Below are 25,600 nucleotides of genomic sequence, written 5' to 3'. Positions count from 1 at the left end.
TGGGGGCCGCCCTGGGCTGAGTGCAGGCGGGCAGGGTGGGGCCCCTGGAGCGGGGCAGGCGCCGCATCCCCTGGGATGGGTCACCGGGCGGCGGCAGGTGCTTCGGAGCAGGGGCAATCCCCCAGCCGGGCCAGGAGCTCTCCTCGCCCCACCAGGGCCTGGCGCAGCTGCTCCCGCGCACTCTGGATGCGTTGCTCCAGCTGCTCCAGCTCGCCGGGACCTGCAGGGCCGGAGGGCGGCACGGCGGGCAGGCGGCCCCTGGGACAGAGCCAGACTGGGCGCTCTGGCAGCCCCACCACCTCCGCGTCAGGCGCTCCAGCCGCCTCTGTGGGCTCCGGTAGGAAGCGCACGCGGTGCTCCCTCGCCGTGGCCCCGCGCACCCGTGTCCCGCTCACTGCGCCCGCAGAGGCCGCCCCTGTGTCCTGCTGTGGCTCAAGAGCCCTGGGGACGTGAGGTGGAAGGGGGCTGGGTCAGTGTCCTCACAGCCACTCTGCCTCTGAGGTCAGATCATGGCGGTGTGGAGCTGCCCTGTCCTGCGCGGGAGGTCTGGTGTCAGAGCCGCAGGGTGGGAGTGGGGGGCGGGGTGGGGGGAACACCATTACCTCGGCTCTGGCTCCTCCTGTCCTTCCGGCGGCTCTGTGTTGAGGGCGCGGTGGATTCTCTGTAAGCCCAGACAGAGGCTTTGTCGGGGTCACGGGAGGCTGCCCGGGCCCACCCGCTGGGCACCGGCCCCTCACCTGGCTCGTGTGCAGCCAGTACTGCAGCTTGCTGCCCCTGCGGATGCGCGGGAGCGCCACGTGGTAGAAGACGTGCTCGCCCAGGGAGCTGAGCAGAGCGCTGCCGAGCCCCAGGCAGAGCAGCACAAAGAGTCCCGAGAAGTGGGAGACGCCCACCTGCAGGGTCTGGGGGTGACACGTGGGCACAAACCCTTCACGGGCAGGGCCAGACCCGTGGGGAGCCCTGGCTGGGGGTGCGACCCAGACTGGCCCAGAGAGGAGCCTGGGGCGGCGGAGCTGGATTGGGAGGCTGGCTTTCCACGTTGGGAGCCAGGTTTCCCAGGGAACGTGAGCTGGGGTTTCCCAGGAGGAGGAGGAGTGCACACATCTGGGCAATGAGCAGGGGGCTGACCACCTCCCTTGAGGCCCCTGCAGGCTCAGGGCCCCCCATGCCCAACCCCCACCCGGGACCTGGGCCCTCCCCCACCTCTGTAACGGCGAGGACGCGCTTCCCACAAGGCACCATCCTGTACCACCTGTCGTGCAGCACGTCGATGAAACCGGAGGACTTGTAGCGGCTGATGAACTCGGACAGGTTGGAGGTGAGGGGCGAGTTCTGAGGGAGTCCGATGCCGTAGCCTGGGGGGGGGGGCAGGGATGGGATTGGGGCCAGGCTGGACGCCGCCCCAGAGGAGCCCCCCAGGGCCGCCGGCCCCAGAGGCCCCTCACCCTCCATGGCGAAGGGCTTGCCCACGGTCAGCAGTTCACAGTCGGCGTCGATGGAGACCTCGTAGTCTAGGAGCGACTTATCCATGATGAAGGCGTTGAGCTTGGGGGGGTCGCTCCTGCGGGGTCGGGCAGCGGGGTGAGGGGCCGCGCCCGCCCCCGGGCGCCCGGCCCCCCGGCCCCGCCCCTCTCCCCGGCCGGGCCTCACGTGAGCATGGCCACGCCGTGCGGCGTGCTGGGCGCGCTGTGGCGCCGCATGTGCGCGTACATAGCGGGGAAGCTCTTCTTGATGTAGGCCTCGGCGCTGCTCTCCCACACGGTGCCTACGCGGAAGCCCTGGGCCGGGTGGTGCAGCTGCGGGGGCGCCGCTCGTTAGCCCGGGGCGCTCGGCCCTGCAGCTCGCCCGCGCGCCCTGCGGGGCGCAGCCTCCCGGGGCTGCCCGCCGCCCCCCGCCCCCCGCCCCGGCTCTCACCCAGCTTCTCACCCAGCTTCTCCCGCAGCCGGCCCGAATGGGGCCGGATCGCCTGGCGGCCCTTCTGGGCGCTGTGCGGGTTCAGCCCCACCGCTGCCCCACCCACTCGGCGCCAGGAGCTCCCCAGTCGAGGCGTCACGCGACAGGGCCCACCGTCCCCGGGGCGGGATTACCTGGTGAGAGCCGCTGTTCTAAAGGCCCACATGTCCGTCTCCACGCAGACCTGGCCCTGAACCCCCGATCTCCTCCACGGCTCCCCTGCGGTATTGCGGGAGTCCCTCCGAAGCGGGCCCCTACACCTGGCCTCCCGGGCCTTCCTGCCCCAGTCGAGTCGGCCCGGTACTTCCTCTTCTCTCCTGGTGTCTCCGGGACCCCGCCCGGGGCTCAGCCCTCCTGGGCCAGGCCCCTCTGCCCTGGCCTCCCAGGATGAGGGAGTGGTTACACTGACCCATGCCTGCTGGTGTGGTACAGCACTCCCAAAAAGCCAGACCTGGATTGGAGCTTCTAGAGCTGTGCCGTCTGGAACCTTCTGATGAGGAGACACTCTGCTTGTGCTGTTCCCAAGTGGCTGTTGAGCACTTACACTTAATGTAACGTTGAAAGCAGCCACATGTGGTGAGCGGCTAGTGCATCAGACAGCACCGGCGCTAGGTTTTATTACCAATTTACAAACGATACGGGGCCTAGGGTGCGGCAGGACAGGCTAAGCACCCTCCCAGGACACAGTCAGCCAGATCCAAACAGTGGGAGCTGCCACTGGACAAAAACTTCTCCAGCAGTCAAATTTCCAGGACACAGTAAGTGAAGAGGAAATCTATCTGCAGTGTGTGCGTGTTTAGGACCCAGATTCAAACAAACCATGGGTGGGGCGGGGGGGGGGGGGGGGGCGGTAAGACAACTGGGAAAAAGGGACCCAGATGTGTGCGAAAGCTTCCAGAGTATTTATGGTGAGATGACAAGGGATCCAGTGGCACACCTCTGCTCTGCTCACAGCCCTCCGGAGCTCCAGGGGGAGTTCTGTCTCAGAAGGAACTGCCTTAGACACCCTGCAGGATGTGCCCCGTGCCACCTCCTCCCACTCTGCTCCTGCCCCGGGGCCTTTGGACCTGCTGTGCCTGCTCTCCCAACATTCCTCCTTGACATCTACATAAAAGTCCCTTGAATGTCACCCCCCTCCCAGAGGAGTTCCTTGCCCCCTTCTGAGAAGATGTCCGCCCCAGCCCTCCCTGTGTCGCCACTCCGCCCTATCTTCTCCCTGACACCGGACGGCCAACTCACACACCGTCCAGATCGCTTATCTTGATTCTTGACACCTCCCCCTGCAGTATGGAGATCTTCGCCTGTTTTGTCCCAGCTGGGCCCCCGATGCCCGGCACACACCAAGCACTCAATAAATGTTTTCAGGAGCAGGCGGCCGCACACCGCTGCATCTTGGGAGGGGAACTGGGTGAGTGGGCGACCTCCCAGCTTTGACCTCCAGGCCCCACAGCTGCCCACCTTGGGGTCATGGGTTCCTGACAGCTCCAGGAAAGTCTTGTCCCCGACCATGACGGCGGCCAGGTTGGCGGTGTAGCTGGACAGCACTAGCAGGCAGAAGATGGCCCACAGGTTCATGAGGAGGCGCCCCGTGGGGCACTTGGGCGTCTTGCTGGAGACGGTGCGTCCGAAGAGGATGGCATAGCAGAGGTTGAGGGCCGAAGAGTAGGAGAACACGGTGGCCCGGTTCCGGCCACGGGGCGTGAGACCGTAGGGGCTGCGCCACTCATACAGCGTGAGGAAGAGCGCGGTGAGGTGCAGGGCGGCAAAGACGCCCAGCCACACGGACCAGTGCAGCGGCCACGTGAAGGCGCCGATGGGCGAGGCCGTGCCCCGGGCCCGCACCATGATGCGCAGGCTGGTGGAGAAGAAGGGGCTGCGGAAGTCCACCACCTGGGAGCGTGCCGAGTTGATGCTGGAGCTGGTGACGGCCACGTGGGCCCCGCCGGCCAGCAGGTCACCCACCAGGCCGGTCCAGCGGCCGCCCCGCAGGGCGCCGTACTTGCCGTCGCCCACGATGTACAGCTCGAAGTCGGAGGGCGTGTCCGCCGCCAGGCGCTCCAGCAGGTCAACGCAGTAGATGTAGCAGCACTTGGCGGAGGGCGCGTGGCGCTGAGCCGTTGGCCAGTGCGGCGAACAGCGCGTCCAGGGTGGCCCAGGCCGGGGCACCCCGCGGGTCCCGGCGCAAGCTCCACACTCGCAGGTACCGGGAGATGTGCACCTGGGAGGAGCCGGTCACCCACACGGGCCCGGTGCGGCCCCGGAAGGACGTGTTGGCCAGGAACCTGGGGGGTGGGCGGGGAGCAGGGGGAGCGGGGGGCCAGTGCCAGGCAGCCAGGAGTGGGGGGTGGGGGGCAGGAGCCCGCCAGCCAAGCTCAGCCCCCACTGGGCTCGCCTCTAGCACACGGCTGGGCACCACAGTGGATGCCGTGGTGTTCCCCCCCACCAGATCCTTGGCCAGCCGGGCACCCACGCCAGGAAGGCAGTGACGAAGCCTCTGGCCCAAAGCCAACAACTTCCATCTTGAAACGCCCGGTGAAGCCGCCAGGCGCTGGGATGCCGTTCGCCCTGCAGGGCTCCCGTGGGGTCCGGTGGGAGCTTGCCCTTGCCCGCCTCCCCTGTCTCCTTCCCCTGCCCTCCTGTCTCCCTCAGAGCACCCTGAGCCCCTCACCCGAGCCCCCTCCTCTGGCTCTGCTTCCGCCGGAGACGAACCCGCTTCCTGGTGAGGGGGCAACGCCTGGTATACATCAAGTGTCCAATAATGGTGCTTTCATGACTCACAGGCAGAGGCGACCAGATGTGGGGCCCGGGCACCCCCCTCCGCACACACCTGGGCCCTCACTTACCGTGCCAAGAAGTGGCCCGAGGACTCAGGCCCAGCTGGTTGCGGGTCGTTGCAGCTGGCCGTGGTGAGCAGGAGGGCACGCTCCGGCTCCGCCTGGGCAGCGCTACCCAGGGCTCGCACCACCAGCTCCACAGCGTCCTGAACGGTGGCCTCCAGCGGGGGTCGGCCCACCTCGCCCAGGGCCAGGAGCCCCAGGGGCAGGCCCTCCGTGGGCAGCATGTCAGCGGACAGGGGTGTGCCCAGCAGCCAGTGGGGCCCGGGGGGCACGGCCTGCAGCACCTGCCGCGCACGGGCTGGGCCACAGCCCAGGAGCACAGCCGCTGGGGCTGGGGCCGAGCCCCCAGGGGGGGCCCCCAGGGGGGCCAGGCGTGCCTGCAGCCCCGCGTCGTCCGCGTCTGGCCGACTCAGGTCCAGCACCAGCTTTGGGGCCCTGCCAGCCCGGGCTGTCCAGAGGGCCACCAGGCCAGCAGGGTCCCGCACGCGGCAGAGCACCAGGCTGACGTCCTCCCTGGCGTGTGCCCGCACCACAGCGACCAACACGTCAAGCAGCGTCTCCAGGGGGCTGGCCCAGTCCAGCTGCAGGTGGAACGGGTTCTGGCGGGGTGGTGGGGTCACAGTTAGGGCTGGAGACCTGTGACCCACCATACCCTTCCCACCCCCATCAGTAGGTGGTCAATAAATAGACGTCGCCTTCAAAACTGGACGGCATGCCTGCCTCCTCCAGCCCACCCCTGCTCTAAACCCTCTTTGTCTCCCCACTGCGATCAGCACAAAGCCCAGCCTCCTTGGCCTGACATTCAGGGCCTCCTCTCCTGGCTCCAGCCACCCTGGTAGTGCCCCGCTTTGAGGCTTTTTGCAATGCCCAGCTAGAATCCCTTTCTCTATGCCAGCCAACTCCTATACATCCTTCAAAACCCAGCTCCATCGCCCCTCCTCTATTCAGACTTCCCTGGCAAGCCAGGGTTTTGAGGGGCCCCTCTGTGCCCAGTGGCACCCGGAAAGTTCTGCTGGATTTGCTTCTAGCCTGTGGAGGACGAGGCAGACTGCCAGACCTCTAAGGTGTTGCACAGGTAGGGACAGGGTGCAGAGGGCTGGGGCTGCTGCTTAATCCCTCCCACAAGACGGACAGTTACACCTGCAGGGGCTCAGTTCCTGGAGGCGGCAGCAGAGGGCGCCACAGTCCTGGGTTTGGGTCCTGCGTCTTTTCCCACAAGGTGGAGGCAAGGGGCGGGGCACGGGCCTTGACACAGGGACAACGGGGTTAGCGAGACCCCAGGCCTCCTCTAGGGTCCGCGTCTCCCCTCCCTGAGGAGAAGGAAGCCCTGGAGGGGGCTTCGAGGTGGAGTCGGAGGGCGGGAGGCCCCTACCAGACCCATACATATCCCTACAGCGGGCCCCTCCCTGCTGTCCTGGGAAGGGGGTCTTTCCCGGGGACGCCACGGGACACCCAGAGCCCCGTCAGTCACCCTTTTCTCCTCCTTATGCCATTTTCTACTTATTCGGGCCCAAATCCAGGCCCCGGGGGTGGAATCAAGGAGAGAATAAACTCCAAAGATGCGGAGCGTGGGGGGGATGGAGGGGTTTGAGTGACAGCCCGCCCGGAGGAGGCTGGGAAGATCCTCAAGCAGCAGACCCCCGAACTGCACCCCCCAGAGATGAAGCAGGGACGGCCTGGGGCCCTGCTTGGTGGGAACTGGGAGACGCCCTGGGACCGGGGAAGGGGCCCTGCTCCACATGGGGATGGCTCCCCCGGCCCTAAATAGACGGTGGCCAGATTCCATCACCGAGGCCCAGGAAAGGGGTCTGCACGGGAGTGGCGCGCCCGGGAGGGGGCCTCGTGTGGGTTTCACCACCCCGGGCCCAGAAGCATCTCACGGGGTCCCGCCGCTGGTCCTGGGTTCCCTCGCTCTGGGGGCGTCCGGGGTCCAGGGGTCCAGGTCCCGCGAGCCGCCCCGGGGACTCCTTTCGGCTGGAGTCCTGGGCAACCCCCGAGCGGGGGCAGGGGTGGGGGGGCTCCTGTATCCGCGATCCAGAAGTCCGGGTCCCGTGCGCCCCCGCGACTCTGGCGTCGGACCCCCAGCCCCCGCGCCCCGGGGCGTCCCGGGGCCTCCCTCACCCGGACCCCGGGCATCCCCGCGTACCGGGGCCCCGAGGGGCGCGCGCGCCTCCCGCCGCAGCACGCTGAGCACGGGGGTCTCGGTGGCGGCCGCCAGGAAGTGCAGCTGCAGCAGCTCGGGCCGCGCCTCCGGGAAGGCCAGCACGGCCGCCACGCCCGGGGCCTCCAGTGCCTGGCACAGGCCGCGGGCCAGCGAGGCGGGGTCGCGGGCAGGGGGCGCGGCGGCCACCAGCTCCAGGCTCAGGTTGTGCGGCAGCCGCGGCGCCAGGGCGGCCCGGGCCAGGGCGGCGCGAACGCGGGCGCGGGCGGCGGGCGCGCGGGGCAGGAGAACGCCCAGGCGCACCGAGCCCCCCAGGCGAGCCAGGACGCCGCACGGCTGCGGGTGGCCCCCGGCGGGGCCCGGCCCCAGCGCCAGCGCCAGCGCCAGGCAGAGCCACAGCGCCCGCACAAACTCCATCCCAAAGTTGCCGGCGGCGCGGCGGGGCGGAGCCGCGGGTGCCAGCGCGCAGGAGGCGGATCTCCGCCCGGCCCAGCAGCTCGCTGTCCCGCCCCGCGGCGCCTCCCTCCCGGCACGCCCCGGCGACCTGCGGCGACCTCGACCCTCCCGGCCCCCCCGATGTCAGCAACCCACTAGGGAGGAGTGGGACCCACTCCCCAGGGCAGGAAACTGAGGCTCATATGGCCACACCGCGCGGGCGTGGGTTTGGGGTGCGGCACCGGACCACTGCTCTTCCCAGCTCCCTGCCAGGTGAGTTATCTGCCCATTCTACGGACGAGAAAACCGAGGCTTAGCACCGGGAAGAGATTTTGTGTCAAAATCGGTCCCCACATTCATCCCTGTTCCGCTCCAGCACCCTCCATGCCCCCTCCAGCCTGAGAACATGGCCCATTGCTGTCAGGGAAACTGAGGCCCAGGAGGCGTCAGCTTGCCTCCTTGGTCACACAGCAGTACCGCCCACCTCCCGGTCTACCTAAACCAACCCATCTGAGTGTGCTCTAACGGGTGCACCCTGGGGAAACAGGTGGATCGTGTCTGATGGGAACCTGTAGGGTAGATCTGCCTTCCCATTGCTCGCAGGTAACTTGGAGTGGAGAACTCCTCCTCACCCTCCAGGACCCGGGACCAAATGCCCCTGCTCTGAGAAACACTTCCTGCTTGTCCCCCAGAACTTCCTCCCCACCCTCCCCCTGCCTACATTATCACATGCCATCAAATTTTTGTTGGCTCTTCTGCTTTCTCACTTGGTGGCCACCCTCCCCGACTCAACTGTGGGAGGGCAAGAGTGCGTCTGGCTCGTTAATGCTGTCTCCAGTGCTTGCACACAGTGGGCACTCTATAATTGCTCGTTGCTGGAGCTCAGACAAGGGCACTGTCCGCTGCTCCAGAAGCTTCTGCAGCTCCTGCCATCTACCATTCCCAAAGCCTTCTCTTGTGTTCTCTGTGCCGTCTCGCCCTGGGTGACCGGGCTTCTTCCTGTGGCCCTGGTATGCAGCAGGTCCTCGGTGACCACTGGCTGAGGCAAGCCTAGCAGTGCCCTGCGCGGACTTCCCTCCTCCTGTCCGCCCCACAGGGGTGCAGCGGAGAAAACCAAGGCGGTCCCAAGACGCCTCCAGGCCCAGGGCAGCCGCTCTGGCACAGAACGTTCCAGGGCTAATGAGTGAACGTCCACTCGGTGGATTTGTCACACACACAACTGTCTCCTTTTGGAAGCCAGCATTGGAGAGGCAGGGACAAAACTCCATCCGATGAATAAAAATGCCAACTGCCAGACAACAGCAGGGATCACTGTTTGGGGTGAGTCATGGCTGGGTTCTGGCTGCCGAGGCCACAACATCCAGCCACCTGGCCAGGCGTCCCAGGACGGGGAGGGTCCCCGATCGCCAGCCCCTCCCCACCTGAGGCCACCGTCCTGCCAGCGGCCCCTTGCACCAGGGAGCCCGGCCACGTGCCCTGGTCCTGGCCGAGTCCTCAGGGACCACCCGGGTCTCATCCCACCCTGCGGTGACGTCCCTCTGACAGCAGGACTCCTCAGAATTGGGGACCCGTCTGGCTTGGGGACACTCAGGCGGCAGACATCGCTGCGCTGGTTCTGGGAGGCAGCTGAGCACCCGCCTCTTCTGCATCCTGTCCGCTCCACTGTCAGAGGCAGTGAAGACAGACCTGGGTCATCACTGTGTGTGGACAGGACTCCTCTGGGGACCTCCTGGGAGTGGGGTCCTGCGGGATGTGTCCTTCTGGGTCCGGCTCCTGTCGCTGAGCCCGGTGTCCCCAGGGCTCTCCACGTCGTGGCAGGCGTCAAGGCCCCTTCCTTCCGGAGGCTGGAGCGTGTTCCCACGTGGGGACGGACCGCGCCGTGTATCCTTCATCCACGGACACTGGGTTTGCTTCCACCTTTTGGTGATTATAAATCCCGCTGCAGTGCACACGGGGGTGCAAATACCTTTTTGAACCCCGACTTCCATTTTTTTGGGGTGAGTACCCAGAAGTGGAAGTGCTGGGGGGTACGGCGATTCTGTTTGAGGACCCCCAGGCTGTCTGCTACGCCAGCTGCCCATCTCGTGTTCCCCCTGCCCGAGTGGGACCAGGCTACGGTTTCTCCTCCTCCACCTGCAGTCTCAGGTGCAGCGCGGCCAGCACACAGAGGATGCCCACAAACGCCAGGCGTGGCCGGCATCTTCTCTCTGGCCGTGGCTGCCCATGATTTAGGGTCAGATGGTGCTTGCACGAGACACGTACGTGACCTCAGCCTGGACGAGAGCGCGCCCTTTGCTGTGAGCCACACACCGGGCAGGCAGCCGTCCTGGGGACACCAGCTGTGCACAGGCTCCCCAAGGCTCCTTGCAGACGTGGAGAGGGCATGTCCCCTCTTAGCCACAGGGAAACCGAGTCTGGGGCCCAGGTGCGGCGTGTCCAAGGCCGTGTGGTGATGGAGGGGAAATCAGTGGGTGCCTCCCCCCCCGCCCCCGTGTCCTCCCGCCACAGGTCTGCAGCAGGGCATCCGACCTCCTCCCGCCGTGGCCGCAGAGGGAGCATGGGCAACCTTCCAGGCGGGCACTGGAGACAATGTGGGCACGGAGGCCATCTGCATGGTGATGTGCCAGGCCGGCCAGGTGTCCCCTGCTGCCCTCAGATCACAGCACCCCCCACCCCCAGGAGCCAGGAGCCCCACAGACGCCTCCTCCCCCATCTGCAGGGTGGGAGGGGGCGCCACAGCTGGAGGAAACCCAGGACCCACCAAGTGGGCAGCTGAGGGTCCAGGGTGGTGCTGGGAGGGCCTGACCATGCGAATCCTCGGGGGATGAGGGGCAGTGGGGTACAGCACCTCCCAGATGGAGGTCGAAATCCCCAGCCCGTCTCATGGCCCCTTCCCAGCACCAGGCCCCCAGAACAAGCCACACGGCTCCTTCCAAAACGTTTAATGATGTAAGCCGTGCGGGCAGCTGAGGCCACATGGAGGCCACAGGCACCGGGGGGCTTGGAGGGGCCCTCGCCAGGGCCCGGGCACGTGAGGTGGGTCTTTGGTCCCTGGGGAGTCTGAGCCAAACCTGAAGCTCTCCCCTTCCTTCCAGACCTTCTGGACACCAAGCGGCAAGGACAGACTGGGCCCAGCCCGCAGATGGGAACAAGGAGACCCCGGTGCTCTGGCGCGCTCTGGGGTGGGGGACGGAGCGCCAAGCCCCCAGCCCCGTGCGGGGTGGCACCGTCCAGGACCTGGCCAAGCCCCTTCCTGCTGTGACCCCTCCCCATCCTGGCCTTAAGGGGCCGCTCCGTGGGGGGTGGGGCTTATGGAGTGATGTCCCCAGCCAGCTGGGCCCCTCACCTGGCACGAACGGGGCAACCCCCCTCATGCCCCACCTCAGCTGTAGTGCGGCTGGACGCCCAGCCAGGGTACAGAGCCCGAGGAAGGGGCCGTCCCTCCGCCCGAGGGCACAAACCCAGTGTGGACTGCTGGCTCCAGCTGCAGCTAGCACAGCACCTGCTGAATCACACGGATTTTCTGCACCATTAAGCCAGGCTGTTAGGGACAGCTTTCTGGAAGGTTCCAAGGACTGCCTGGGCTGGGCTCCAGGTGCTGGCAGGCTGCAGGTTGTGTCCCCAGGGCAGTAGGGACACCTGGCCTCCCTCGGACCCTTTGTGCAACGGGAAACATCACTGAGCTGCGTGGGCACGCGTCCCTCCCGGAGGACCCTGGCCCGGGACTGGTCACTACCTGAGCTGGCTGCCCCGACCCAGGTTGGGGGGATGCTTGAGAGGTCATCAGAGGGACGGGACCGGAGGGACCACACTGCTATCTCTGAACCACCTCCCACCCCAGAGGCTCCCCTTGCCTCCTCCTACCGAGTGTCGCCCAGCCCTCACAGTTGAGCCAAGGCCCTGGGGCAGCCGCCAAACGTCTGAAGTCTGAGAACCATGGCTTCTGGGCACTAAGTCTTAGAAACGGGGCCCAGCGGGTGGGTTCTGCTGAGACAGGTCCTGCCACGAGTCCTGGCGGGCGCGGGAGCTGAGGCGCCCCCCCGGCACACAGACAGGCCGAGAAAAGGGGCTTTTAGTTCTTTTGTTAAAAACGGAACAGCACCAAAAGGCCACACGAAACATCAGTGGCCTGAAGAACCCAAGTCCTCGTGGGGCTGAAAGCTCCCAGCAAGCCGCGGGGCTTGGGCGCTGTGGGTCTCCGTGCAGGGGCGGGGTCCGCCGGGCTGCAGGGTCCGCTGGGCCACGGGCCGGGCTCACTTGGCCGGCCGGGTGATGATACGCGTGGAAAAGTCGAACAGATCGCGGTTGACCTTGCGCAGGTTCCGCAGCTCATCCTCCAGCTCGGCCACGCGGATCCGCAGCTGGTCCTGGCTGCCCAGGACGCTCTGTGGAGGGACAGGGGCTCAGAGGCGAGGGCGCTGGGGCGCTGTCCCCACGTCGCAGACAGGGCAGGGCTCGGGGTGTCGCCAGCCCGCCCCACAGCCCCCCGCCCCCTCCCCCAGGGCAGGGCCACCACCCACCTTCTCCATCGTGCTGCTCATCACCCCGAGCAACTGCTCTGCCCTCTCCAGGTGGCTGGGCTCCGAGCCCTGCAACATGGGAGGGTCTGCGTCAGCGACCTGGTGACCCCGGGCGGCGCCCCCGTGAGGGAGACGCCTGACACCCGCTGACCGGAGGAGGGACTGGGGTGTGGCGCCCCCACCCTTGGGGGAGGTGGGCTGACGTCTCTGTCGAGGCCGCGGGCTCCAACCCCCCACACTCCCGTCCGCTCTCTGCCCCAGGACTCTGCCCCACAAGGCCCGGGGGCAGGGACACTCAGACACCAAGGTCAGGCAGGCTCCAGAGGACAGGCCAGCCGGTCAGCCCATGCCTCCAGCCCTGGGCACAGCCTGCCAGCCCGGCCCAGCCACATGGCAGCAGGGAGGTGGTCTGTCTCCGGCTGGACACCGTCTGGCACGCCGCCCTTGGCCGGCAGACGGGTGCTCAGCAGAGCCAGACATCAAGGTATCTGCAGGAGGACTGTGGACACCCCCCCCCCGCCACTTCGAGAGGCTCGGCACGGAGACCGCGGAAGACAGAGCCCAACCTGAAGACAGGCAGGGGCCCCTGGGCCTGGGGGGCAGATGGGCCATCCCTAGAGGCCCCCCGGGCTGGGGCCAGGGGTATGAGTGCCCCGCTACTCTGCCCACAGCGGCCAGACACACAGTGTCTTCAGGTCCAGCTCTGCTCCCAAACGCGCCCTGGTGAACAGCGCACGTCCGCTCCGAACTTCCCGCCTTCCTCCCAGCGGAGGGCCCCCGTGCGCACGTCAGCTGCCACCCCGGCCCCCGCAGGACGTCAAGAGCCGCCCCGGAGCACGCACTGGGCCAGCAGGGTCTCGCTGAAGCCCAGGGCAGGTGTCCCGTGGCGGGGCAGCGCCTACCTGCTGGTGGAGACCCAGGCGCAGCGTGAAGCCCCCATGGTGCGGCTCGTCCCCGTGCTCGGCGCCCAGAAGGTGCTTGTTGAAATGGGGCAGGGGCAGGCCTGGCCTGAAGTCTGAGCTCAGCATGCTGACGGGCGCCAGCATGATGGAGGCGTTGGTCACGGGGCCTGTGCCAGGGGGGCGGGGGGGGCATGGTCACGACCCACCTTCCCCACCAGGCCCCCCAGAGGTCCGGGAGCAGCGGCGCCCACCCCTCCGCGGCGCCAAGCCCTGTGGCGGCACGCGTCTCCAGACAATGCTGCCGTGCACACCCGGGGAGAGCCACGGCTTCCAAGAGGGGAGGAGGAGCCGGCCGCCCCGCGGCCCATTCCCAGGGCGCCTCACCTTTGAGGGTCACCGTCCTGATACACTGCTTGCTCTGGACGTCCCAGAGACGCACAGTCTCGTCGTGGGAGCCGGAGAGCAGCACACTGCCATCAGCAGACACGGACAGGCAGGTCACCTGGTTCCTACGGGCGGACAAGGTGACCCCGAGCCCAGAGTGAGAGAACGGGGCCCCTGCCACGCCCACCCCAGCGTCCACGGTCCCCGGCCGGCACCTGTGCCCTCTGAACACCTTCCCGCTGTCCTGCTCCGGCTGGAAGCTCTTCTCTCTCTGGCCAGGCTGTGGAGGCCAAGGGGGCCCGTCAGCCATGTCAGCCACGTCTGCCCCAGGGCCCACGAACCCCCGGCTCCCCCACCCCTGGCTGCCGCTGCCACTCACCCAGCTGCAGAGGTCCACCTGGAAGATGGCGCCGTCACTGCCGCCACAGAAGAGGTGGTGCTCGGCCAGGTCCATGGTCACGGCCATGATGCCCACGTCAAAGAGCACGGACAGGAGCAGCTCGCCCGATGAGACCTCCCACAGCTGGGGCGGGCGGGTGTGGGACAGACCCGGAGACTCTGGACCCCCAGGGAACCGGGACCACAGCCACCACCCACGGGGCCCTGGGGGCTGAGACTCAGCCTGCCCCTCGTGCCCGTGACCCCTGCGTTAGCGGCCGTCGGTCCCTGCCCCTGGTGAAGCCCCGAGGGCCGGGGTGCCCTCAAATCCCCCGAGGTTTGGCCAGGGAGCTGCCAGGTACAGGCAGCCAAGTGGGAATTTCCAAGCCAATACAGGCCTGGACCATCCACCCTCTGGCCGTCCTTCAGGCCAGAAGCATCAGGGGGATTCAGAGCTGTCTGGAGCTGCCAGGAAAGGAGGCCATTCACGGGCTCAGGCTGGCCAAGAACCCGTCAGCTGCCAGGGCATGACTCACGGATCCACTTGGGGTGTGGGCGCCCTACCTTCACTGTCTGGTCCAGGGAGGAGGTGGCCACCCGGGCCAGGGGCCCCCCAAAGCCACAGTGCAGGTCCGTGATGGGGAGGGTGTGGCGAGACCAGACGTGCCGGGGGGACGGGGTCCTGGAGGGGTCCACCTGCAGCACACTGTGTGGAGGGAACAGACCTCAGCGGGGGGAGTCCATGTCCCCTCGCACCCACGTGGCCACCAGGCCCCCGCCAAGCTCTCAGATGGCTCCCCCTGCCCCTCCCACCCTGGGGCCCTGGCCTGGCTTTCCCCATGTGCTCTGCGGTCAGACCCAGAGCCCGAGGGGGCGCGGCCTCTACCTGCACAGGCTCCACACCAGCACCAGGCAGTCCTTGCCCCCCGACAGGAAGTGGCTACTGTCCCCCGTGAACTGCAGGCACGACACGTCCTGGTAGTGGCGGCTCAGGATGACCAGAAGGCTCCCCGTGGAGACCTGCGGAGGGCGCACCCAGGTCAACGCGGGAGACCCGGCCCGCGCCCGACCCCCACTGCCAGGTCAGCTGGAGGCACTGGGCGACTGCCTGCCCAGGCGGTCTGGAAGGGACACTCAGGCTTGGTGGGCTGCCCCTCCGCCCAGCTGTCCTGCCGGTCCCCATTATGTCCCCAAGTGGATGACAGCCTTGTTTGAGCTCCCACCCCCTTTGTCCAGTCACCCTGACTTCCGAGTCCTGGGCGTCAGGTGGCCCGAGGACCCCTGCCCAGTACAGGGCGAGGGAGTGATGTCACCACGGCCCCCGGGGAGGGCAGGGGCCGTCTGCGTGGACCACAGTGACCACAGGAGGCTGTTGAAAGTGTGGGCCCCTCTGTTCAGGACCCGCTGGACCTGGGACCCAGGAGCAGGAAGTCACTGTCTTCAGATGCCACCGGCTGGGAATGGGCCAGCGGGTGGGGCTGAGGGAAGGGTGAGCCCATCGCACCACCTGGGCAGTGGGGTGCGCTGGGGGGCCCAGAGTCTGTTGTGAGTTCAGCTGCGTTGTCCTAGCACACACGTTCACACCCTAACTCCTGGGACCAGGCCTTACTTGCATAGGGGGCCTTTGCAGGTCTAACCAGTTCAGACTGAGGTCGCACTGGAGCACGGCGGCCCTAACCTTAGTGAGTGGTGTCCTTACAAGAAGATAACCTAGAGGAACACGCATGCTCTCCCCCTGAGGATTTCCAGCTTCCCTCCTCATTCTCATCCACAAAGAGGGAAGGGGGGAAAGGGGGCAGCGGCTGGTACCTGAGTCAGGCCCTCAGCCTGAGCTGCCGCCTCGGACTGGCTGTGTGGGGCGCCCCCTGTGGTCACGGCTCACACCAGCCAGGGAAGCTCCAAGGAGGAACCAGGGTCAGACAACAGCCCTCAAGCAAAGACCTAAGATGCCCCTCATCGGCAGAGGAGACACTGCTTTCTGCCCGTGCCCTCCGCACCACGGCAAGGATTTCTACCATGATGGGCAACCTTTGAGGAACCCCCCGCCCCAGTTTCCCTCCCTGCACTGCAGCAACTGCTTCCTAGTTTTATTTTTTTTTTTAAGATTTTATTTACTTATTTTACAGGGAGAGACACAGCGAGAGAGGAAACACAAGCAGGGGCGTGGGAGAGGGAGAAGCAGGCTCCCCGCGGAGCAGGGAGCCCGATGCGGGGCTCGATCCCAGGACCCTGGGACCATGACCTGAGCCGAAGGCAGACGTTTAACGACCGAGCCACCCAGGCGCCCTGCTTCCTAGTTTTAGAATCATGCACTGGGGTTTAAAAGTCCCCAGAATGAAAATAACTCGGCCCCCTCACATCTCTGAGGTGCTCTGAGACTTCCAGGGGAAGGACAAAGGTCGATTCACAGGTGTGGACAAACTCAAGAAAAGAAGAGGGTGGTCATGTCTCCATTTTCTGGCCCCAAACCCTGCATGGTCTGTGCCGGGGGTGAGGTGGGTCTCTCCCGCCCACACATAAGCAACTGTTGGTGACGACACACCCTAACTTTTTAAAAAAGAGCTTACTTATTTTTTTGACAGAGAGGAGAGGGGGAGAGCGTGCAAGAGCAGAGGGGAGGAGCAAGAAGAGAGGGAGAAGCAGACTCCCCGCCGAGCAGGGAGCCCGATGCGGGGCTCGGTCCCAGGACCCTGGGACCATGACCTGAGCCGAAGGCAGACGCTCCACCCACTTTGAGCCACCCAGGCGCCCATAACACGACCTAATTAACCTGCAGTCCAAATCCCACTACCTTGGTTTGATACGCCCCCTTACCTCCCACAGATATATGCTCTCCGCAATCCCCGCCAGGACATAGAGGCCGTTGGGTGATGTGGTCAGACAGGTGACAGGCCCAGGGCACATGATCTTCTGCTGGAGCTGGTCCTGGAGAGACGTAAGAAGCCTCTGAGCTTCACGTGGAACTGAGGAGCTAGGGGACAGCGGGGAGAAAATTCCGAGGGAGCCAGAAAGAGCAGCAGGAACAAGGGCGGTCTGAACAAATCAAAGCTCAGTCAGGAAGGAATCTGCTCCAGCAGATGGAAGGGGAGGCCTGCAGACTGTCGGATAAAAGCACAATGGTGCTGACTCTGGGGGGGGGGGGGGAGGCGGTCAAGGCGCAGAGGGTCCAGGAAGGAGCTGAGAGCCTAATGGCCACAACCCTGCCTTCTGGCCTGTGACCCTGACCCTCAGTTCCCTCATCTGATGGAGAAACCTCATGACTGTGTGCAGGTCACACCAGGCAAAGTCAGAGGACGGAGCTTGTGCCAAGACTTCAGCTGGCAGAACTGGGCAGCTGCAAGCTTCACAGGCCGCATTTTGGGTGGGTTTTGTTGTTTTTTTTTTTTAAGATTTTTAAAATTTATTTGACAGAGAGAGAGACAGCGCGCGCACAAGCAGGGGAAGCAGCAGAGGGAGAGGGAGAAGCAGGCTCCCCGCGGAGCAGGGAGCCCAATGCGGGGCTGGATCCCAGGACCCTGGGATCATGACCTGAGCGGAAGGCAGACGCCTAACCGCTGAGCCACCCAGGCGCCCCTGCATTTTGGGTGTTTTAAGAGGAAACCCATGGGCCCTTATGGGGAACGGCAGTACTCCCTTTGGGGGAAATAAATGCATGACCCTCCCGGGCCTCGGACATTCACCTTCTAAGACCAAGAGACCCACGGAACTCCAAAAATGAGAGTCCTCCCTTTAATTAAATTTCGCACCCCAAGGGCTCTCCCCAGTTCCCCAGCCCATCAAGAACGGTTGCCCCAAAGACCCGCACCCCAGTCTCCCCAAGGAGCCCAACCTCAGCCCTGCGCGTGCGCAGCGCGCGCCGCCATCCTCCAAAACGCCCCTAGACCCACGCAAGCGCAGCACACCCTAACCGAGACTCCCCATCCCCACCCCGGTTCAGGGAGCGTGCTGCCCCCACCGACCCTTCCCCGGACCCCACTTTCGGGCGCCCCGCGCACTCTCCCCGAAACCGGGCCAGGGTGCGCGCCGCCGCACCTTCCGCTGCAGCTCCCAGGCGCTGATGTAGTTCTTGCCCAGCTGCGCCGCCAGCAGGTACTCGCCATTGAGCAGCGCCAGGCCGCGGGGTCCGGCCTGGCCGCCGCGATACGTGAGCAAATTGGCGCCCGAATGCAGCTCCCACACCACGCAGCTCCACAGCTGGGCCGCCGAGTCCGTACACACGGCCACTTCCATGGGAGCCGCCATCTTGCCGCCTGCCACGCCCCGGAAGTGCGTCACGCCGGCGAGACTCGGGCCGCTGCGCCGCGGGGCTAGAGCGCCGCCCACGTTGCGCCGCCCGGGGCCGCGGCGCGAGCAGCCGGCGCTTACCACGTGCTGCGAGCGGGGGCTCCCCTGCGCCCTGGGCCTCCTCCGCCGCCCGGCGGCGAGTCGGGGGGCTCACGCCTGGCTGGGGATCTTGGGGTGAGGCCGCGCCCCCAAGTAGTTGTGGAGACCTGCAGCCTGCAGGACTGGCGTGGCCGTTTCCGCTGGGCGCTTTGCACCGAGTGACCTACCCTCTCGGATCCCTTTATTTTTATTTATTTTTTTAAGATTTTTTTTTTTTTTTTAATTTGTCAGAGAGAGACACAGCGAGAGAGGGAACACAAGCAGGGGGAGTGGGGGAGGGAGAAGCAGGCTTCCCGCGGAGCAGGGAGCCCGATGCGGGGCTCGATCCCAGGACCCCGGGACCATGACCTGAGCGGAAGGCAGACGCTTAACGACTGAGCCGCCCAGGCGCCCCTCCTCTCCTCCGATCCCTTTATTTTTTAATGTGCAAATAATAAAGGGCCAACGCACAGGCCTCGGTAATGCCTTGCACACGTGCCGGACAGAGCTAGCCGCATGCTCGCGGACCCCCCGCCCGCCTCCCCCGGGCGCCTCTTTCATTTCGGGAACTTGGTGCAGGCCGCGCGGGGTCCTCGGGTCACAGCCGCCGGCCCCAGGCCGTGTCTCAAAACAGCGTCTCTGAAAAACGCGGACAAGTTAGAATCCACTCGGAAGGGGAGATCGCGTGACTGTCCTGAGCCGCGGACCCGCGGGCGGCATTGCGGGGTGCGGGGGGGCCTTCCACCGCGCCCGAAGCCCCCCTCCCAAGCCGCTGGGGGCTCGCGGGAGCGGGCGAGCCGGCCCAGAGGAGGACGGAGCTCGGGGGTCCCCCGGCCCCGCGCCGCGGTCCAGGAGAGGCCGGGTGGACAACCGCCTGAACGAGTCCCCGGGCGGTCGCCGGGGGCGCAGGGAATCCGCAGCCCCAGCCTCGGCCGCCGGGTGGCAGGCGCGAGCCTCCGACCGGGAGGCCGGACCCGGAAGAGGCTTATGCCACGGATGCTGGCCCAGCGGAGCGGCCGCGGCAGGAGCAGTTATGGGGAGGAAGGGGTGTCACGGGGGCCTGCCTCGTTTGGGGGTCGGGAGGAGGGGCTTCCCAGAGCAGGTGTCGCTTGAGCAGGGAACTAACGACTTGGAGAGCAAGGTGGGCAGAGGAATGTGCAAAGGCCCTGAGGCCGACCCTGGAGGATGGAGCTGGGCAATGGCAGGGCCTGTCAGACAGTGGGGAGCCTGGATTTTATTTCATCCTGGGGTGGGTGAGGGGGCATAAGAGACTTAGGGACTCGTGTAAGTTGCGGAGAGCTGAGTGTGCAAGCCCCCAGCAGCTGCCAGATGGGGACACTCAGGCGGGGCTTCCTGGTTCAAAGACAGGTTGCAGGTAGAAACAAGAGTTCCTGATTTCCACCCCCAGAACCAGCTGATGCCCCCACATCCTCAAATGTTTTTAAAGTGTAAATAAGAAAAACAAAACACTGGGAATGCTAACTTACACTTTCCAAACATGGGTTTCCCAAAATCACACCTTTCTTTGAATCCTGAACCCGTGGCACTCTGTGGAATGCTGTTTGAGAATGACCATGCCGTGTGGCTCCTAGGAGTGGGCCCAGGTGGCCAGGCGGCCTTTGTTCTAAAGACTAACTCGGGACTTGAATCTGCACTTCTGAGCTGTGGAGCAAATCACGGAGAAGCTCTGGGCCTCAGTTTCCCCACATGCACCACAGGGACACTGTGGTTTCCCACAGCCGTGGAATTTGGGTCCTGGGTCTGTCTCTGCTTCCGGGAGGCCTGGAGGTTTCCAAGTTCCCGGATGCCAGGACACGGGGCAGGCCCAGCAGAGGTGGGTCATGGGTTTGTAAGCTTGGTGCCCAGAGTGTGCTGGTGGTGGGCACTCCAGCAGGGGCAGGCGCCGCGCGCCGGGAAGCACAGCTGGATGGCAGTCCTGGCCTCTCACAGGCCTCCTTCCCCGGCGTTCCTCCCAGGAGGTCAGAGGTCACCCCACCCCCAGCCCAGCGAGCGTGGAATGAGGACAGACCAGTTGTGTCAGAAGAGAGCAGGACAACAGCCACACTTTGGGGGGCGTCTAGGACCACCCAGTCGCCAGACCTCCTTGGTGCTAGCGGGGTGGGTGCCTGGTCCCAAATCCAAGGCTGGGAGGGTGTGGCTGTAGCAGCAGAAGCAGGATGGGGGAAACTGAGGCACAGACACATTCCCTCCCCCCCCCCCAGTCTAAGCCCTGAATTCTTCGTTTATTCTTTTTCCGTTATTGAGCACCTTTTTGCGGGCAGTGGGGACACAGTGAAGACCCAGAGCAGACCCCACCGTTCTGGCGTCCCAGCCCAGGGCCACCTTCTTCCTCGGGGGCAGCCCCCGTCATGTGCACCAACGATAGGACGGAAGGAGGGTGACTCAGGTGAAAACCCTCTCCGTGTTCGGGCCGTGGCTCCAAACCCTGGCTCCTTGCAGGCTCCCTCAGCTCTGCTAATCAGGTTTTGAATGTTGCCTCCCGGAGCCTCCTCGGGCCTCCGCACAAGCTCCGAAGCCCAGGAGGCAGAAGCTGATGGGCTCTGGGAAGCCGGGAGGGAGGGCCGTGGGGGGGGGGGGGTTGCTGAACCCTCCCTGGTGCCCCTGGGGCTGTGTGACCTCAGGGCCTCCTGCCCCCACTCTGGGCCTCTTCAGCGGAGGAATGAAGATGTGGACTGGCTGAGCCAGTTTGCAAGAAAGGGCCATTCTCCTTTTTTTAAATCATTTTTCCTTTATCTTCTGGGGCGGGAGGAGAGAGCCCTGAGAGGCGGGTGGAGCCACCGGCCCTCTGACCTCTCCTGGTCCCCCAAGGCCCATGGACGCTGGGACCAAGACGCAGCTGACTCGTTTCTGACAGGAGTGGAAATGCCGTGGATGAAATGGGCCACGGGAGGCGCGTGGGAACCCCCTGGCTGTGACAGCAGGGGCAGCTGATTCTCCCTCACTCCTAGTGCAGCCTTGGGGGCTGACCCAGGCGGGAGCGACTGGCCGGGGCTGGCCCGGGCCGGACCTGGTGGTAGGGGAGCCAGATGGCAGGAGGCTGGGCCTGCCCACGGTCCAGCCAAGCTGACCTTGAGCCCATCACACACTCTGTGGGGGGGGTTGGTCCGAGGGTAAATGGATTAGACACCCCAGAAAATCTCTTCCAGCCCAAATTCTGCAGTGCTGCTGTGGTTTGGGTTTGGAGGCAGAGAACACAGGATTTCCCTTCCAAATACGCTGAGCCCAGGGGTTGCAAACTGCAGCCCGAGAGCCATTTTCCTTCTTAAAATTATTTTGCCTTTATCTCCTGGATAAAAGGGCGGGGGCCACTTTGGGGCTACACCTACTGAATCGTAAAACGTGAAAAGGTGAGCCAGACCCCAGCGGGAAGGCTGCCGGGGGGCGCGGGCTGGGTCCCTGTCTCAGAAGGCTGCAGAAGGCCCGGTGGGACGGTGGGGTGGGGGCTTTCTTCAGGTGCCCCTCTCCTGCCACGTCGGGTCAGGGAGCGTGCCGAGCTGAGGGGGTGAGCCCAGGGGGCGCAGGGACGGACGAAGCACACACGTGACTCCGTGTCACAGAGGGTGACAAGGGGCTTGCCCGGCACACGGGGAAAGGACGATCCAGGCAGTGGGAAAGAGCTCTTGCCAAGACCCAGAGGAAGGCCCAGTGAGGAGGGGGCAGGGGGCAGACCACATACCCCAGGGGCTTGGGTTCAGAGTTGACAGTGGCATCAGAAGGCAGGAGGCCTAGCCGAGGGGCTGGGGGACAGGCTAGGGCACCCCTGGCTCTGCCGCCTCTGTTCTCCCCAAATCCCTACACAGACACTTCGCACCAAGGCCCCCCGGACGTGTGATGGCCACACACACACCCACTCGGAGACCCAGGCCCTGTCGCTGGGCCGCCGTCCCTGCTGCAGGACGGAGGGGTTACGGACCCTGGGCCCACCGCCCCTGGGACCCAGACACACCCAAAAAAACCACCACAGGAGGCATTTTCTGTTAAAAGTCAGAAGTGTTTTGTCTGTTTTAATATCTCATCAGCTTTACAGGGTTACAATTGTCTTAAATATTTCTGAAGTTTAAATACAATCTGCATAATAATGTTATAAAATGTAAACTTTCAGTGTTCTTTTAAATTTCAAAATCACACACCTTTTTTTTCTTCTTTGTTTTTTTTCTTTTTTTTGGTCTTTTGTTTTTTTTGTTTTTTTTTGTTTTTTCCCCCTTTTAATACCTGAATGTTCTGCAAAAACTGAAATCGGTACAGGCCGCCCTGGCCAGGGCGACAAGGCCAGGCCCGGCCAGAGGTAGAGTCGTTTAAACCTTTTTTTTTTTTAAAAGTTTTTTTCACTTTAACCTGAGTGCCGGCGCAGTACCCGCGCCGTCTGACGAACACCAGAGAAACTGAGATTTCACATGTCAGGAATGAAAGGCTGAATTCATGGTTGCCAAGAGAAAAATGCAAAAGCAAAATTAAAGGGGGAGGGAGGACAAAGGGGGCAAAAAGTGGTAAAAATGGGAAAGTGAGTGTACAAATGCCGAACTACGGAAAGTAGCCCGCCGTCCCACCCTGCATGCCCAGCCCCCAGCTCAGGGGTGCCGCGGAAGGGTCTCCCCTCACAGGGGAGCCCCAGCAGGCCCCTCTCCACCCTGAGTTTGGGGTCTCCGCCCTCGCCTTGCAGCAGAGCCCGCTTGGGAAGGACCAGCACAGAAGCCAGGGCAGAGACAGTTGCCCCCGTCCATGCACACCGGGGTTTGCATAAGGGGTGCTGATGTGCACCCCAGAAAGCCTCCCCTTCCCTAAGCCCCAGGGACAGGAGGGGCGGGGGTCGGATGGGGCACCGAAGGCAGAGGCGGGGGAGGACCCCGCTCGTGTTCCCAGCGCAGGTGGGCTCCCCCCAGCACAGCCGCCCCCTGGCTAGCCCGGACCGGGGGCGGGGGGGGGGGGACTGGGCCCCATGCCCCGCCCCCACCTGTCCCCTACAATCATCACTTGAACAGCAGGCCACACCCTGAGTTACATCCGGGAGGCCACATCGACCCGCGACACAACACCGGGTCCGCACACACAGCCGTGCGCACACACACACACACGGACAAAGCGGGCGTACGGGCCTTCCAGGTGGAGGGGCCCCATGGGGAGGGTGGGGCGAGAGGAGAGCCAGGGCACGGGGTTTGGCATGAAGAGTCAGGCCTGAGGTAGAGAGAAACATGCTGCAGACAACAACCCCCCCCAACAAGGGCAAGACCGGGGAACCTGAAGGCCTCCGGCCGGGGCGCCCACACGTCAGGCTGGGGTGAGAGGACCGGGGGGGGGGGGGGGGGGCTTCTGTGTGTGGAGCCGGATTGTGCCTGGGGACAAAGAGGTCCCCTCCCACCATGATTGTGCTGCTGCTGCCAGAGAAGGAAGGGCAGAACCTTCCAGAAGGAAAAGCAGAGAGGAGACCCCGCTCCTGGAAGGCTCGGGGGTGGGGGTGTCAAGGACCCTGAGATAGTCCAAAGACACAGCACAGCCCCACACAAAGGAAAACCCAGCCTTGGGGGCCCAGGACCCTCCCTCCTCGGGTCTCCCAGGGGGAGGATGCCTGGTCCATCAGGGAAGGGGGGAGGCTGGTGCGGCCCTCCCCCTCGTTAGGCCGGGCTCCTGAGCCCAATTAGAGAATGCAGGCTCACCCCGGGAACAGCTGAGTCAGTGCCCCCCTCCCCACAAAAATCCCACTGGGCAGCGTGAGGAGCACTACCCAACACGACCGGGTCCACGGGGACCCAGCGGGCGCCAAGAAAGCCCCCCACCCGCCTGGGCCTTAGGGCAGACGGTGCTGCCTCACCAGGACCACCGCCAGCCCCTGGAATAACCTCCCGCCAGCCGTGTCCAGCACCCCAACACCCACCTTCTAACCGGGAGGAAGGGTCGTGCAGAGACGGGTGCAGCCTCCAGCTACTTTAGTTACCGCGGGCAGCTGTGACCCCAAGCAAACGGGGCCGAGAGAGAAGGAAGGGACAAAGTTAAGGAGAAGAGAATGGAAGCGGGGGCTGTTCAGGATGCCGTGGCCCCAAAATCCTCGCCCTGAGCTAAGGCCGGCTCACCCCATCCCCCGGTACTGATAATCTCCCAGAGCAGCCCCCCCCCCCCCCCGAAGCACCCCCAGGCCACATTCATCCCTGAGACAGGAGCCTGGGGGCCGCCGATAGGTGGAGCCCCCTCCCACGCCCAGGGCCCTTCATCCAGCCCGACCTCCTCCCTAGTTAAGACTTCCAGTCTCTGGCGGGAGGGAAAAAGGAGCCCCGGTGCCCCGGTCTGCCCCCACCCATAGCACCTGAGTTCATCACCGGTCCTGGCTCTGGCCCGGGGCGCGTCCTGCGCCTGCCAGCTAGACCCACTGCAGCACAGGGAACACACACAGGAACCCAAACCAGTCGTGGGAAAATAGGAAGGGTATTACTTCTTTTCTTTTTCTATTTTTTTTTTTGTTTTTTTTTTTGTGGGTTTTTTTTTTTTGCTTTTTCAAGTCCAGTTTCCCTGAATGAACACAAATATATAGATATATATATCCTTTTCCTAAGGTTTGATTCCTCCCCCAAGAATAAAATAGATTATTTACAAAACAAAGCCCCGAAACCTCTTAAAAGCCTTATAGATCTTGAGTATCACTGTTTCTTAAAAAAAAAAAAAAAAAAAAAAAAAAAGTTCCCAAAAGCAACAAGAAAAAAAAAATTCAGCTGATCCTGGCTCAGGGGTTTCATTCAACACAAGGAGCTGGGTGTGGTGGTGTGTGATGAATGGGGGGAAAAAAGGGAGAAAAAAACAGACAAAAAATGAAAACACACAGTGCAGAGATGTATGAGGTAAACAGGATCGGCCTTCCACGGCAACCGGGCCACACAGACCCCAGACCCCAGTCAGTTGGTCCAGCAGGGCTGCAGCCCTCGGAAACACGTGCCCCTCTCTCTTCCGATTTCCTTCGCTGCTCTCGCAATTCACGTCTCTGAATGTCCGAACCTGAGTAATTCAAGTGTTCCTTGGTTTTCCCCTGTTTTATTAAATTTTCTTTATATATATATATGTATATATTTTTTTCTTTTCTTTTTGGCGTTAGCTGTGGCTCCTTCGTGGATACCTCCCCTCCCCACCCGTATCTTCCGCCGTCCCGGCCCCTGCGTGGCCCACCTCGACCCCGCCCCCCCGCCCAGGCGGGCTCCTGGGGTGGGGGTGGCGGGTGGGGAGTGGTGCGGTTAAGGCAATGAGTTATTTGAGGTAGAAGATGTGGGAGGCGTGGACAGCCCCGCCGGCCCGGCCTGGCTGCCCGCGCTGCTGCTGGTCCGGCTGTTCCCTCCCCGGCTGCCAGGACCACCGCCTTTGCTGGGCGCGGAGGGTGGTGCGGGCGCCGGTGGCTGAGCAAACAGCACTCCTAATGTGAGGACAGGAGGAGAAACACATCACGGAGTTGAAAAGATTACATGGCAGGCCCACGGGACGCCCTGGGTACAGACCCCCTGCAAAGTCACCCAGGGAGCTGCTGGCCCACGGCGGCCACAGGTCCCTTCTCCGTCCCTTGGAGTCGCCTTCACTGAGCAGCCAAGCTGCTCGGTGTCCACAGCGCCTCCTGGTGGCCTATGCCAGCTACTGGCTGGCCACACGGTGTTTTAGAAGGAACACCACTGGCCGTAG

General features: G+C 64.3%; 3 protein-coding genes across 7 annotated transcripts in view; all 3 read right to left on the bottom strand.

Moving 5' to 3' along the window:
- Nucleotides 1-29: 29 nt before the first annotated feature.
- Nucleotides 30-7,368, bottom strand: GRIN3B (glutamate ionotropic receptor NMDA type subunit 3B). The gene is given in 10 exon segments (XM_027585198.2): nt 30-465; nt 603-661; nt 738-902; nt 1,204-1,355; nt 1,446-1,561; nt 1,651-1,796; nt 3,412-4,044; nt 4,046-4,235; nt 4,797-5,389; nt 6,937-7,368. Coding segments are annotated over 10 exon segments (2,871 nt in total). The 3' UTR covers nt 30-80.
- Nucleotides 7,369-11,629: 4,261 nt separating this feature from the next.
- WDR18 (WD repeat domain 18) lies at nt 11,630-17,839 on the bottom strand. Its single transcript, XM_027585197.2, has 10 exons — nt 17,603-17,839; nt 16,385-16,495; nt 14,457-14,590; nt 14,135-14,276; nt 13,572-13,715; nt 13,408-13,472; nt 13,193-13,317; nt 12,809-12,975; nt 11,907-11,975; nt 11,630-11,771 (listed from the first exon to the last, which is right to left on the bottom strand). Exons 1-10 carry the CDS (start codon nt 17,810-17,812, stop codon nt 11,640-11,642), a joined length of 1,299 nt encoding a protein of 432 aa, XP_027440998.2. The 5' UTR covers nt 17,813-17,839; the 3' UTR covers nt 11,630-11,639.
- Nucleotides 17,840-21,944: 4,105 nt separating this feature from the next.
- Nucleotides 21,945-25,600, bottom strand: part of ARID3A (AT-rich interaction domain 3A) — a 33,354-nt gene continuing 29,698 nt past the window's right edge. For all 5 annotated transcript variants that reach the window (XM_027587140.2, XM_027587138.2, XM_027587139.2 and 2 more), the window contains exon 9: nt 21,945-25,340. In XM_027587140.2, the coding sequence (XP_027442941.2) occupies nt 25,165-25,340 (176 nt within the window). In that variant the 3' untranslated portion in view covers nt 21,945-25,164. The remainder of the gene's footprint in view (nt 25,341-25,600) is intronic.

The sequence above is a fragment of the Zalophus californianus genome, chromosome 1, assembly GCF_009762305.2.
Source record: "Zalophus californianus isolate mZalCal1 chromosome 1, mZalCal1.pri.v2, whole genome shotgun sequence".
In the NCBI taxonomy this organism is placed as follows: Eukaryota; Metazoa; Chordata; class Mammalia; order Carnivora; family Otariidae; genus Zalophus; species Zalophus californianus.
This window is presented reverse-complemented; position numbering and strand designations above follow the sequence as displayed.